The 13,855-nt window shown below is 40.5% G+C and overlaps 1 protein-coding gene across 2 annotated transcripts in view; it reads right to left on the minus strand.

Annotated features, from left to right (window-relative positions):
* ATG2B (autophagy related 2B) overlaps positions 1 to 13,855 on the minus strand; it is a 67,108-nt gene that overhangs the window by 34,496 nt on the left and 18,757 nt on the right. The window contains exons 7-16 of one of the 2 annotated variants that reach the window (XM_042448562.1): positions 12,951 to 13,047; positions 10,882 to 11,064; positions 10,466 to 10,620; positions 7,335 to 7,443; positions 6,243 to 6,504; positions 5,540 to 5,690; positions 3,995 to 4,090; positions 3,461 to 3,649; positions 563 to 836; positions 41 to 143 (exon numbers count right to left, since the gene is read on the minus strand). In XM_042448562.1, the coding sequence (XP_042304496.1) occupies positions 41 to 143; positions 563 to 836; positions 3,461 to 3,649; positions 3,995 to 4,090; positions 5,540 to 5,690; positions 6,243 to 6,504; positions 7,335 to 7,443; positions 10,466 to 10,620; positions 10,882 to 11,064; positions 12,951 to 13,047 (1,619 nt within the window). Of the gene's footprint in view, positions 1 to 40; positions 144 to 562; positions 837 to 3,460; positions 3,650 to 3,994; positions 4,091 to 5,539; positions 5,691 to 6,242; positions 6,505 to 7,334; positions 7,447 to 10,465; positions 10,621 to 10,881; positions 11,065 to 12,950; positions 13,048 to 13,855 lie in introns of both variants that reach the window. The other variant, XM_042448552.1, reaches the window with a different exon arrangement.

Genomic DNA, 13,855 nt, shown 5'->3' on the forward strand with positions numbered 1-13,855 from the left:
TTAAGAATGAAGGTGGGAGATACCAAATATCTTTGGTTACCGTGGCCAGTCAAAGTTATCTGATGAAATCATTTCTCCATCTACACCACTGGAAACCTGAAAAAATTGTAAAGCCAATTCATCTTTGCCTTCTTCAAATGATCCTGTAGTGAAACCAGAGAAGATTATGTTATATATCCACATGACAAATTGTGCAGTCATAATAAAATTATAAGCAGGATGCAGACTATTTCCAATTTAGCATTTTATCAATCTTTGTCCTTAGTAATGACATATTTCATTGTCTATTATTCACAAGAGCTAATTTAGATTATGTATTCAAAAAGAAATGCAAATTGTTAACAATTAAAGATTGAAATCCTGAAAAATGTCTTCTTTGGATTTATATAAAATGGTAACATATCATATAATGTAAGAGGCTGTTTACACTTCATTCTGTGTGAAAAAAGCCAACATATTCCTACAGTAACCTGAAATGGACAAAAAAATAATTTCCATCTTACTAATAGCTCTCCCACATTTCCTGTGATCAAGACAGCTATGTAACAATACTTATTCTTACCAGATAGCTCCTTAAAAGTGAGCTCTAATTTAACTTGCTCTGGAGTTGGTCCTCCAGTAAACTCAGTTTTAAGTTCTATATCTGTGAATTCCAAATGAAGAATTTCCTTCTGAAGGGATTTCTTAAACCAAGGTCCTCGTTCTGGGTCTGATCGTAGGTCAGGTATTGGAAAGCGAACTGAAAGTTTCAAAGCTGGAGCCGTCACTTGAACTGAAACTCTGCAGTTTGCAGGAGTACGAGAATCATCCAGAAAAACTTCAGCAAATGCCTTGTGCTAAAAAAAGAGAGAAAGGGATTATTTTAAAACATCTGCATTTTCTGATAATGAATTAAAAGAAACATACTTTGGAATAGTTTTCTGTGGGTTTTTCGGCTTATGTGGAAATGTTCTAGAAGAGTTTCTTCCTGACGTTTTGTTGCATCTGTGGCTGGTATCTTCAGAGAAAGCTTGCCTGGAAAGGAGTTGGGGGTATATATACGCTGTGAAACAGGGGTAGGCAACCTTTTGCACCGGGGGCCGGTTGCTGTCCCTCAGACAACTCAGGGGGCCACATGTCGGGGGCGGAGCTTCGACCAAGCCCCGCAGGGAGGAGGAGGCGTGTGCCCGCCCTCTCCTCCTCGGTCTCTTCCTTCGCTGAAGGAAAGGGCTTGGGCACCCATCCCAGGCCCTTCCCTTCGGCCGAAAGGGCTCCAAGGGCCATTGAGGAGCCCAGGAGGCGGCATGCCGCTTCCGCGGGCTCCATTTCGGCCCTTGAGGCTCCAGGCCCCCTCCGGAGGGAGAGCCTGGGCCGCAAAGGCCCTGGGGGGAGCCCAGGGAGGCGACAGCCGCTTCCGCAGGCTCCTTTCGGCCCTTGAGGCTCCAGGCCTCCCTCCGAGGGAGAGGCCTGGGCCGCAAGGGCTGAAAGGACCCGCGAAGCAGCATGTCGCCTCCCTGGGCTCCTTTTCGGCCCCAGGACTCCCTCCGGAGGGAGAGGCCTGGGCCGCAAGGGCCCGGGGGGAGCCCAGGGAGGCAGCAGGCCGCTTCCGCGGGCTCCATTTCGGCCCCCAGGCCTCTCTCCAGAGGGAGGCCTGGGGCCGCAAGGACCCTTGGGGGAGCTGTGGAGGTGGCATGCCGCTTCTGTGGGCTCCATTTCGGCCCCAGGCCTCCCTCCGGAGGGAGAGGCCTGGGGCTGTATGGGCCTAGAAGGAGCCCGCAGAAGTCCTCCTCCTCCTCCCCCGGGCGGCGCGCTCAAGAGGAGCCCATCCCCTTTGGCCAGCCAGCCAATGGCTGGCTGGCCAAAGAGGACAAGCTCCTCCGTCCTAGCCCCACGCGCTGCCCAGGAGGAGGAGGAGGAGGTCTTGGCGACGGTGGCGCCGGCAGGACCGGGCTGGTCCTCCTCACCCCCACTGCTCTTAAAGGGCCAGGGGCAGCTTGGAAGCCAAGAGGCCTCCAGGCTGCCCCCGGCCCTTTAAGAGCAGCAGGAGCGAGGACAAGCCTTGCCCTCGTCCTGTCTGCCCCTGCCGCCGCGGAAGAAGGGCCGGGGGCAGCCTGGAGGCCTCTGGGCCTCCAAGCTGCCCTTGGCCCTTTAAGGGTGGCGGCGAGGAGAAGGATGAAGCCAGGCCTCGTCCGCCTCCTCACAGCCGCCCTTAAAGGGCCAAGGGCAGCTTGGAGGCCCAGAGGAGGAGGAGGAGGCTGCGGCGGCAGGACCAGGCTGGGGCCGGTCCTGCCGCCTCCATGGGCTGCATACGGCCCGCAGGCCGGGGGTTGCTGACCCCTGCTGTGCAATATTGTATTTTTAGTGAAAGATGCCTGTATCTCTGATAACAGTTACATGCGCAAAATCAGCTGCTAACATTAATGTAAAAAGTATGATCTCAGCTGTTTTGCATGCTGAGCAATAGCAAGTCATGCTTTTTCTTACCATCTCTTGTACTATACTTTACAAACTAGTAATTACACTTTTTTATCTGAATTTACAGGAGTGTTGTATTACTGCTTTGATTCTTGCCACAGGAATAGTGCAAAAAGGTTCTGGGGCTGATCACAAACCAGTGGGCTTAGACATGGTTGCTACAATTTTTGTCCCACTAAAATTGAGATGGGCAAAGCAGGGCAGTCCCATGCCCATTTGTACTCCTTGTAATTCCCCAATTTTTTGTATAGCCTTTTATAAACACTGTGCATCCTCTTGTAGTAGTTCCCAAACACTGGTCCTCCAGGTGCTTTGGACTTCAGCTCCCAAAAGTCCTGGCAGTTGGCCAAGTGCTTGATACTTCAGGAAGTTGAAATCCAAAAAAACTTGAGGACCAAAGTTGGGGAAACTCTACATTTAGAGGACTGAGGGTTTTTTACCATGTTTGCAGGAGTCCATGACCTGTTTTAGCTTTGAAAGGCTTTTATTAAAACTGCAAGTAACTTCCCCAGGCCTAAAAGAGTAGGGGCAGGGGGATGCAGCAAAATGGCTCCAGTGCCCTCTAGAGGATAGGAGAGGCATTTTAAGTCAAAAATTTAAAATGTAAGCGTGAAAGGCAAAAGTATAGCCTGCTCAAGTACTGGATGAGTTGGATGGCTCTCACCAGGACTCTTCTATAATCTGCCCAACCCTGTATTATACTACATACCATTCACAACAGTACTGACACCTATTAGGGTATCATTCAGTTTCCTGGCTTTACTGCTTACCTGGGACTGTAAGAATAAGGAACAACTGTAAATGTCTCTTGTGCTTCTACCCCTCCCTCACCTATATGTCAGGCACAATGACAACTTTCCCACTTGTTTGGTAATCAGATTTTTCCTGCATAAATTAATGAACAAAATACTGATTTTCCCCTCCCCCTTCTCCATATCTTTTCTGTTTTCTGTTGGTCAGATAAAGTAACCAGTTTGCAAATAAAGCAGTATTACTCTCTACTTACCAAGCTAATGTGTTTGTTGCATGAGGCGTACATATGTGATGCCATCATCTCTACTGTGGTTAACTTCTGTGGTTGAAGCAATGAATTTAGTCTGTCTACAATGCTGATATCCACTTCACAGAATGCTGGGCTCAGCTTGATTTGTAAGTCTGCTTTTTGTGGAACTGAGCTCAGTCTCCCTTGGCTACCCTGTCACAAGAAGGATAACAAAGGTTATAGTAGTAAATGTAAAATACTGGTTGAAATCCAACACTGCACTGGCACCAACATGACAAATTTTTCCTCCTTTTCTCTCTCACCTCTACCCCCGACACAACATAAAAGTTGTGACTCTCAAGCAGCTTTCTGGGGCCAGATAGGGAATGCAGTCATGAAGATATCAACCCCGCCACCCTTAATTCCAAACAGGAGGAGTTCTGTCAGTGGATCTTCCCTGCTAGATCCCACTGTTTTTGCAAAGTAACATACAATACCATATAAAAGGTATATTTATTTTGCTACAAAAATCTGAGGAAAAAAACTTAAAACTCTTACCTGAGGTCCTTTGTTATGCAAGTGCTTGTAATGGAGCTGAAGACACGAGAGAGGATGCAACGCATTTCCTTCTTTATCAGAGTTAAACTTTAGCAGCTTTAAAAAAAAAAGACAGCAACATTGTCAGCTGATAAAATTAAGAGCAGATACAATGATGACATTATGAAAAAAATCTACTAATTACGAAAGATGGCCGCTTTATTTTCTTTCCTCATGAGATGATATTTGGTCAAGCAGTAGGTCAATCCACCAAACAGAGCTTTGAGATTTCCCGCTATGGAAGTGTGCTGCAATAATATAATTACCACCCCAAGATACCACCTCTCTTTACATCCTAAACTGAATATAGAAAACAGGGAGCCCCAGGGAATTTGTAGGGGAGAAAATTAATGCAAAAAACTAATTCTTTTGACCATGCTCTGCTCAGTGCAAGTAGGACAACCTTGGTTATCATGGAGTAACTCTGGAATGTGCACCAGAGACTTCATTTAGCCATAACAGCATCTTTAACATAATTGTAGAATCACCTTGTCAAAATACTATGGATGAAAATATATAACTTTCAGATGAGAAGGGAAACTTTTTTTGTCTGAGATTCTCCTCCAACTGCTCATTTGGTAACAGAATATGGGTTGACCATAAAGGACTACCTACTTGCAGGAGCAGAATGTATGGATCACAAAAGCCTTTAATCTGTGAAATCATCCCCACATGATCTGTAACACTGAAAAAGGTTTTCAGTCTCACAACCTAATATCCAAAGCTGAAGTGAAACTTTCAGTTCAATTCAAATGGGTAACATTGTCAAAAAGTCCAATTATATCATAAAGCAATTGTTTCTGTGTGACACAGGCTGAATCTCCCTTATGCAAAATGCTTGGGACCAGAAGTACTTTGGATTTTAGAAACACTGCACATACATAATGGGATATCTTAGAGATGAGACCCAAGTTTAAACTTGAAATTTACTTAAAGTTTATTTCATATACATACACATCTTATACACATTGATTGAAGGTAATATTATACAATTTTTAATAATTTTGTGCATAAAACTAAATTTATGTCTGGACCATAGAAAGCAAATGTGTCACTATCTCAGCCATCCATGTGTATAATATTGTCAGATTTTAGATTTCAAAATTCCAAATAAGGGACACTCAACCTGTACTACTAAACTGATGTAGGAGTCATTAAGCAATTATTCCTATACTATATTACTAAACTGCTGTTAAGAGTGTTAATTTTCTCAATATATTTCAATTGTGTGCATTAACTTTGTTACTGTGTGCCTTCACGCCGTTTCCAACTTATGGTGACCCAAAGGCAAACCTACTATGGTGTTTTCTTGGCAAGATTTGTTCAAAGGGGGGAGGGTTGTCTTTGATTTCCTCTGAGGTTGAGAAAGTATGACTTGTCCAAAGTCATCCAATGGATTTCCATGACTGACTGGGGATTTAAGCCCTGGTCTCCAATTGACAATCCAATATTCAAACCACTACACCACACTGACTCTTAATATTAACTAGCTATACAGATTTTTACCTCTGTATAATGAGGTATTTCAGAATGAGAGTCTGTAGAAAAAAGACATTCCAGAAGTTCCATTTGTCCAATAGATAAATCTGTACTCAAACAACGGGAGGCTGATTTTTGTCTTTGTTCATATGTCACTTTGATCCCCGTACCTATAAATCTGCAGTGAGAAACAAAGGTAGAAGATATGCATAAACTACTTTGCTGTTGAAATTTATCTAATAATTTAACTGAAAATTTAACTGAAGCAAAATAAAAATTTAAACAAAAATAGTTATTTATAAATATCTTACAAAACACACCATTTTAAAAGGATTGTATGCAACCTAATATCTTCTAAGTAGTAACAGGACAGTGAGAGAGGAAACCAAAAGTCTCAAAACTTACTCCAACTGCATTCACTGTTCCCCATTCATGCTACTTGACAACAACTACTTGTGGGAAGGTGTCTGATGAATTCATGTGTTGTGAAACTGTTTTCTTGTGGTTTTATTAATGTATTTTAATTTTATCTCTAAACAACTTTGAGAAGAAATGTACAGTTATCCCTAGATTCACGGTTTTGATTATTCGTAAATGTTAAGCCTGCTGGTGTGTACAAAATCATAGCACCCCAATAAAAATTATTATTTATATTAGGTTTAGCTGTTAAAAGTTCATACAAAATGCCTGCTTTTGTTTGTTTCATTGGCCAATGAATAAGAAATTTTACCTAAGATGGTCATGTGAACAAGCCTTTGCAAATACTTCTCGGAGGGCCAGGAAGTCTTCTGTCGGAAACTGAGCTGGATCTACCTTTTCTATTCTAGTAAAAAAATCCTGTGCCATGGGTGTCAGCGGACTAATATTCAGTGATGTTTCAGGTGGTGGTAGAGGATCAATATGAAGGACTGACACTGAGAAAGCCCGCACTGCTAGCCTAAAAAGAAGTTCAGGCCTTGATTCATCCACTGAAACAGATCTGGATGGAAGAGCTGAAACAAAATACAAAATTAATAGTGATTAAAGTATTTTAGTCTTACATTCAATAGTACCATAAAAATTAGTGTACAACTGGTAATTATTAAAACTGCTTCAAAGATGTTTCACACTATCAATCATACTTTGATTTATTAAAGCATTTTATTTATATTTAGTGCAAAATATTACAGTTAAAAAAAACCACTTCTTTACATAAGGGAGATTTGCAGATATGAAGGAAATATATCCAGCTAAATGTTTCATATGTCAATGAGACACAAGACACTGAAACCAACAGAAGGGAGTAATATCGCAGACAGTGCTGATGGTGAGCCTTTACTCTGGCACAAGGCTCATTAGGTGACTTTGGTCCAGTCACTCTCTCTCAGCCTACTGGCAATCTACCTTGCAGGGCTGTTTCGAATAAATAATGGAGAGAGGGACACAAACATTTTCTCTGTACATACACACACATACAATCACACATTTCAACTGGCTTCCTCTGAAGAAGAGCATGGGCCAAGAAAGGCCAAATAAATTATTAAACAGAAGAGGGCAGTGATTACTGCTCCCTTATGTATATAGCTAATATAATAGGTATTAACATGTTGGTACCAATATCTCTTCCTGGCCCAAAACACTGACAGAGACTGTTCAGCCTCACAGAGAATGATCAGTATTAATATTGATTTGCAATTTAAATGGCCACTTTGAGTATAATGCTCACAAAATCCTTTTGGATTTAAATCAAAGTCACTGAGACCACGAAGAGGAAACAAGTTATTGTGTAGTGTTAATTTATCTGTTGGGTTTCACGAGATTCTAAATACTTTTAAATACTTACACGTCCTTCGTAGTGGAGTTGGATGGACAACACTGGGGGTAAATGGTAAACCTCTTAGTTGTGGTGGCTCCTGCTTGTTTTGGTCAAGAAACTCTCCCCACATTGGTTGCTGCTAAAATAAAAATACACATGTAATTATGCTTATGCTAACACATCATGTCAACATAACATCAGATTTAAAATCTTTTTGCTATACACATTCTTACAATTATACCCCATGACATTATACTCTATGACAAGGTTCCCCATGACATTCTTGCAAACAAGTTTGTAAAATGTGGGCTAGACAAAGTAACTGTTACATGGATTTGTAATTGGTTGACCGGCCAAAGCCAAAGGGTGCTCAACAATGGCTCTTTTTCATCCTGAAGAGGAGTGACCAGTGGGGTCCCACAGGGTTCTGTCCTGGGCCCAGTGCTATTCAACATCTTTATCAATGACTTGGATGAAAGAATTAGGGGCATACTTATCAAATTTGCAGATGACACCAAATTAGGAGGAGTAGCAAATACCCCAGAGTACAGGATCAAAATTCAAAATGACCTCAATAAACTAGAAAGCTGGGCCAAAGCTAACAAAATGAAATTCAATTTGAAGAAATGTAAAGTACTGCACTTAGGGCGTAAAAATGAAATGAACAGATATAAGATGTGAGACACTGGGCTGAATGAAACTACATGTGAAAGAGATCTAGGAGTCCTAGTAGACCACAAGTTGAACATGAGTCAACAGTGCTATGCGGCAGCTAAAAAGGTCAATGCAATTTTAGGCTACATCAATAGAAGTATAGTATCTAGATCAAGGAAGTAATAGTGCCACTCTATTCTGCTTTGGTCAGGCCCCTCCTGAGATAATATATCCAGTTCTGGGCACCACAATTAAAAAAGGATGTTGAGAAACTGGAGCGTGTCCAAAGGAGGGCGGCTAAAATGGTGAAGGGCCTCGAAACCATGCCCTATGAGGAACGACTTAGGGAGCTGGGGATGTTTAGTCTGGAGAAGAGAAGGTTAAGAGGTGATATGATAGCCCTGTTTAAATATTTGAAGGGATGTCATATTGAGGAGGGAGCAAGCTTGTTTTCTGCTGCTCCAGAGAACAGGATCCGGAACAATGGATGCAAGCTACAGCAAAAGAGATTCCACCTCAACATTAGGAGGAATTTCCTGACAGTAAGAGCTGTCCGACAGTGGAACACACTCCCTCGGAGTGTAGTTGAGTCTCCTTCATTGGAGGTCTTTAAGCAGAGGGTGGATAGCCATCTGTCGGGGATGCTTTAATTGAGAGTTCCTGCATGGCAGGGGACTGGACTGGATGGCCCTTGTGGTCTCTTCCAACACTATGATTCTATGATAGTATGATTCTATGATATTATTGTCACAGTGTAACATCAAGAAATGTTTGGTGGTTTTACTTCCAACCTCTGATCTGACTGAAAGTCTGCTTTCAGTTTTCATTTCTGGCCAATAAGTGTGGGTTTGAGCGAGTTAGAGTTGTTTTGAAAAATAACACTACTTGAGTTGGTATTATAGACTGCTTGAGGAAAAATGCCATCCTCCAAACCCCTAATAGGATATCACTGTCTAATAGTAGCTGCTGGCCTTTTCTCCTCTACAGAAGTAAAGTGCCTTTCTCTATGAAGGTTTTGAGTCAGCTGCCTTATTCACATAACCTGCTATAACTCAGCCTGAGTACAAAGAATTAATTGCATATTGTTTTCCTGTTTACTCATGTCTCCAGTCTCATGTCTTTTACTTGTATCCGTCATGTCTAATTTAGACTGCAGGTGCCTTGAAAGTGGACATATGTTCCTTTTAAGATTCTGAAGTTCTATTACCGTATATACATGTGTACTTGTCGACCTCATGTATGAGTCGAGGGAAGGTTTCAAGGTTAAAATAATGGATTTTGAAATGACCTGTAGATAAAACTTAGGGGGCTATAAGAAAGGATGGAAAGGGGAAAACACCACTTCCGTCCCTCCTTCTCTGGTCCTCACCTGACACCACTGGTGCTGGAGAAGAGGTTTTAACATTGGGTTGGGGAGGAAAGTTAAATGGGGTGTTTCTTTGATGGTAAGAGAAGCCTTAAAAATCGGATTGGGAAGAGAAAGAAGTGGAGTTAAATGGGTTATTTCTTTGATGGGAAGGGAAGGCTTTAAAACTGGATTGGGAAATTCTTTCAGTGTACCATCTGACACTAAGAAAGGGGCCAAACCCTTTCAAATGTGTGATGGACACTGTTATAAGCTTTTTTTAAATGTTATTTTTTTAAATAAAATAAAAAATGGAAGTTTGGAAGTTTTTGATTTGCACACACACAAAACCTCTTGCCTCCAGGCATGAAGAATGGATAAGAGTGGGACATCATGGCAGTGCTTCTTTCAGGACCTTTCTAAGCAGTATCAGTGTATTGATCCAGATAGAAGTCAACCCAGAATTTTGTTAATTTGAGGCATAAATTTATCAATGTATAGTTGAGTATATATAGTAAATAAATCTTATCATGTCTGGTAAAATTGTCAGCATATGGAACCAAATTACAGTACTACAGCAATGAATTATGTTGTACCTCAGTCCAAAGATATGAAGATTTAATTCACTAAAAAGTGAGTTAAAAATAAATATTGTAATGTGCTTTATATGGGGGGTACCTTGAAGCTAGCATAAAATACTGGAACTAAGCAAACTGGGAGAGCTTAGCATATCAATTCTGAAAGCACTTCATTGTCTGCCAATATACTATGAAATCATATTCAAAGTTCTTGCATAAAGTCATATAGAGGCTTACATAGTACTTACAGGGATATTAAGATGTACTACTTGAACAAATTGAAACTGCCAAGGAGTTCTCAATACACCCACACTGAATATAGAATCTCCTTAAACCCAGTATGGTTATGGGACTGAGTCTCATAATCTTTTGGTATTAATTGAAGACTTATTTACTCACTCTATTTGGCACTGGGTTTGTGTTGCTGTGCTATTTAACTGTGTAAGTATTCAATTTTTATTCATTTATTGATAGAGTGATTATAAGATTTTATTGTATTGCATTATTCTGTATTAGTATTTGATAAGCCCTGTTTGAGAATTATTTTTATAACTAAAATAGTAATATAATGAACAACATACCACTGCAGCACCAAGTGGAGATTCTGCTGGAGTAGTGGCATATATACTATTTACAGAAAGTTCTAAATCCATAGTTGGTGGGTCTCCAAGGGGTGGCAAAGAGGAAAGACTGTGAGACATCTCCATGTCAGCCATTGAGAAGAACACTTCTTCTTCTATGAGAAAAATATAGATTGTCATATGCAGTTTTTTAAATTTTTTATTTAAAATATAAAACATACCTTAACAACCAAACATAATACATTCTAATACATTCTCCCTTCATTACATATCAGATCTTAACATAACATACTATCTTATTTCTTGCTTATCTCCCCACTGTCTTCTGCCTTCTTACATTTATCACCTTTATCCATCTATCTTAAACTTTACTCTTTCTTTCCTTTTGTAGGAGAAAGGATGAAGATGGTGCTCACCACGACCTGAAGGAGTTCTGGCTGTTTCTGTCTCACAAAAGCTTCGATCACACTGCATGCCTCCTGGAGAAATTTCTTTTCTTAAGTACCGATTGAGCTCCATCTGAATCCGATATTCATCTTCCTGTTGCATCGGCCGATTTTTCCTGTCTTTATTAGACAATTCAATTCTGCTAGGATTCTCTGTAGTCAAACACAGGATATGGAAACATGACTTATGATGCAGTTCCACTGAACATAAAATTTTCCTTCCCTTATCTACTTTAGTTTCTTCAATTCGTAACCCACATTTCAAATATTCTATTCTCTGTAACACACATTTCAAATATCCTACTCTTTTACTAACAAAATTACAAGAAACATTTTAATAAAGACAAGCATTCAGACATGATACATCTGTTTTATGATTTTAATATTTTATTCAATTGCAGACTTTACCATAAAAACACATGATTACTTTTCAGAAGAAAAGAGGATGCATGCCAGAAAATAGTATGCAAAACTAATATGATGACATGTGACAAGGGAATTATTGCATTTTGTCCATGGTATTCTGAAATGCAATTAAAAGCATTCATACTTTGGAACACAACCCAACCAAAGGTACTGGGAACACAACAGGCAGATTAGAATCTTGACACTAGCCAATGGGAGCAAAGCCAGAAAAAGATGGGGGCTGCTCCCAGGAGTGAGTACAGTTGGCCCTTCTTATGCATGGTTTTCTTATACACGGATTCACGCATACACGGTTTGAAAATGTTCAAAAAAAGTATAAATTTCAAATATCAAACCTTCATTTTCCATTTTTTATAGGGGACACCATTTTGCTTTGTCATTATATTTAACAGGTCTTGAGCATACATGGATTTTGTTATCCACAGGGGATCTTGGAACCAAACCACAGCATATAACAAGGGTCCACTGTATATAAAAGGAAGGAGCCGGTTTGAAAGGGGTTGATGTTTAGTGTGCCCTGAGGAGTGAAGAGCCACTGAGGCTAGGTTAGGCTGCTGTGAGGGGCAGATAGAAAGGGTTTTAGGTACCCAAGAAAGGGACAAGGAGTGTCCTTAATTAAATAGTTGAAGTATTTGGTGACTAGTGGAGTCACGGATAACTAAAAAGGGTTATAATTTACAAAAGTTTAATAAAGGTTCTGTGAGAACTTAAGTCTGTAAAAGTACAAATATAAAGCTACAAAGAACCAATTACAAAGACACGCTAAAGAAACTACTAAATGGTGTAACTAATAAAGTATTTATACACCATATCCATTGTGAACACCATCCACTGAAAGAGATATTGTATTCAGCCTGACTTGAAAATAAAATTTTAACTTTGTTTCATCAGGCAGCTGCCTGAAGTGATTTCAAAAAACACATTAAAAACACTACAGTACCAACATTGAGAAAAAAAAATGTATGGTTGGGATACATTAGAAAGTGGGTGTGTGGCTGTCAAAGAATAGTTGGTGCCAAGCTGGGGGGAAAAAATTAAAACTCAGAGTGCTGGCATTTAAAGAAAGTTACAGTACAGGAGATTTTTAAGAGAGTCCTATGTTCGAGTCTGACAGTGAAGAATTGGTGTGAGAGTGGCCACCACCTTCACATAATTGGTGACAGTGGTGGGATCGACAAGACCCATAGGACTGCCATTCGAAAAAGTAATTGGATGGGCGAGTCTCACTGTGACTGGTATGTCCTTCTAAATCCCTTTGATTTGAACAGTAGAAATTTAAGCCATGTACTTAACTATAAATTTCAGAGTCACTGATCTAGAAACTATTTAAAACCTTGATAATAAAGCAAAGCCTATACCAGTGACGGCGAACCTATGGCAGGAGTGCCAGAGGTGGCACTCAGAGCCCTCTCTGTGGGCACATGTGCCGTCGCCCCAGCACAGAGTTTGCCAGAGTTTGTTGGTAGAAAGCCAGAGCAACATGGCACTTTGCAAGAAATAAGTGGGTTTTGAGTTGCACTTTGGGCACTCGGCCTCTAAAAGGTTCACGATCACTGGCCTATACAATGCTTACTCTCTTTCAAATCACATTTGACAAAATGGTTTTTACTTGCCTGGTCCAGCAATAGCTGCTAACATATCCAACAGAAGATGTACCTGCCTGGGTGACAGGAATAGGTGAATAGAATCTATGTGACCATCGACATCCAACTGAAGAAAAAAAAGAGACTTTAAGGATATGGGTAATAAGCACTTATTTCCACTTAAAAGGTAATGTACAATCTCACCATCAACCACTACATGTCTGATTTTAATTCCTTATTATTATTAAATATCTTCAGTAAATATTATTGGTCAGTACACAGAGAATCAAAGAGTTGGAAGAGACCACAAAGGCCATCCAATCCAACCCCCTGCTTTGCAAGAATACATAATCAAAGCACTCCTGACATGTGGCCATCCCATTTCTGTTTAAAAACTTGAAAAGATAGAGACTCCACCACTCTCTGAGGCAGCATGTTCCACTATTAAATAGCTCTTACTGTCTTTTCCTTTAGCTTGAATCCATTGCTCTGGGTCCTAGTCTCTGGAGCAGCAGAAAACAAGCTTGCTCCAGCCTCAATATGACATCCCTTCAAATATTTAAAAATGACTATCATGTCACCCCTTAACCTTCTCTTCCCAACTCAGCACTTAAACAACTTTTAAACATCACCAAAATGTCTTAACTTTTGATATTTGCACGTTATTTAACATCTCCACAATTAGTCAGATCTTATCATATACTCAAAATTCAGGGCAGATTGAGCCCCAAACTCTGGTCCTCCAGGTGTTTTGAACTTCACCTCCCAAAGGCCTCTGCCATCTTGGCTAATGGTCTGGGTTCTATGAGCTGAAGTCCAAAACACCTAGAAAGCTAGGGATTGGAAATCACTGCTCAATTACTCTAAATATGCTATTTTAATTTCAAAAGTGGAAAGGATTCCTGTGGGATACATTCCCTGGCTTACATCCCTAA

The sequence above is a fragment of the Sceloporus undulatus genome, chromosome 1, assembly GCF_019175285.1.
Source record: "Sceloporus undulatus isolate JIND9_A2432 ecotype Alabama chromosome 1, SceUnd_v1.1, whole genome shotgun sequence".
In the NCBI taxonomy this organism is placed as follows: Eukaryota; Metazoa; Chordata; class Lepidosauria; order Squamata; family Phrynosomatidae; genus Sceloporus; species Sceloporus undulatus.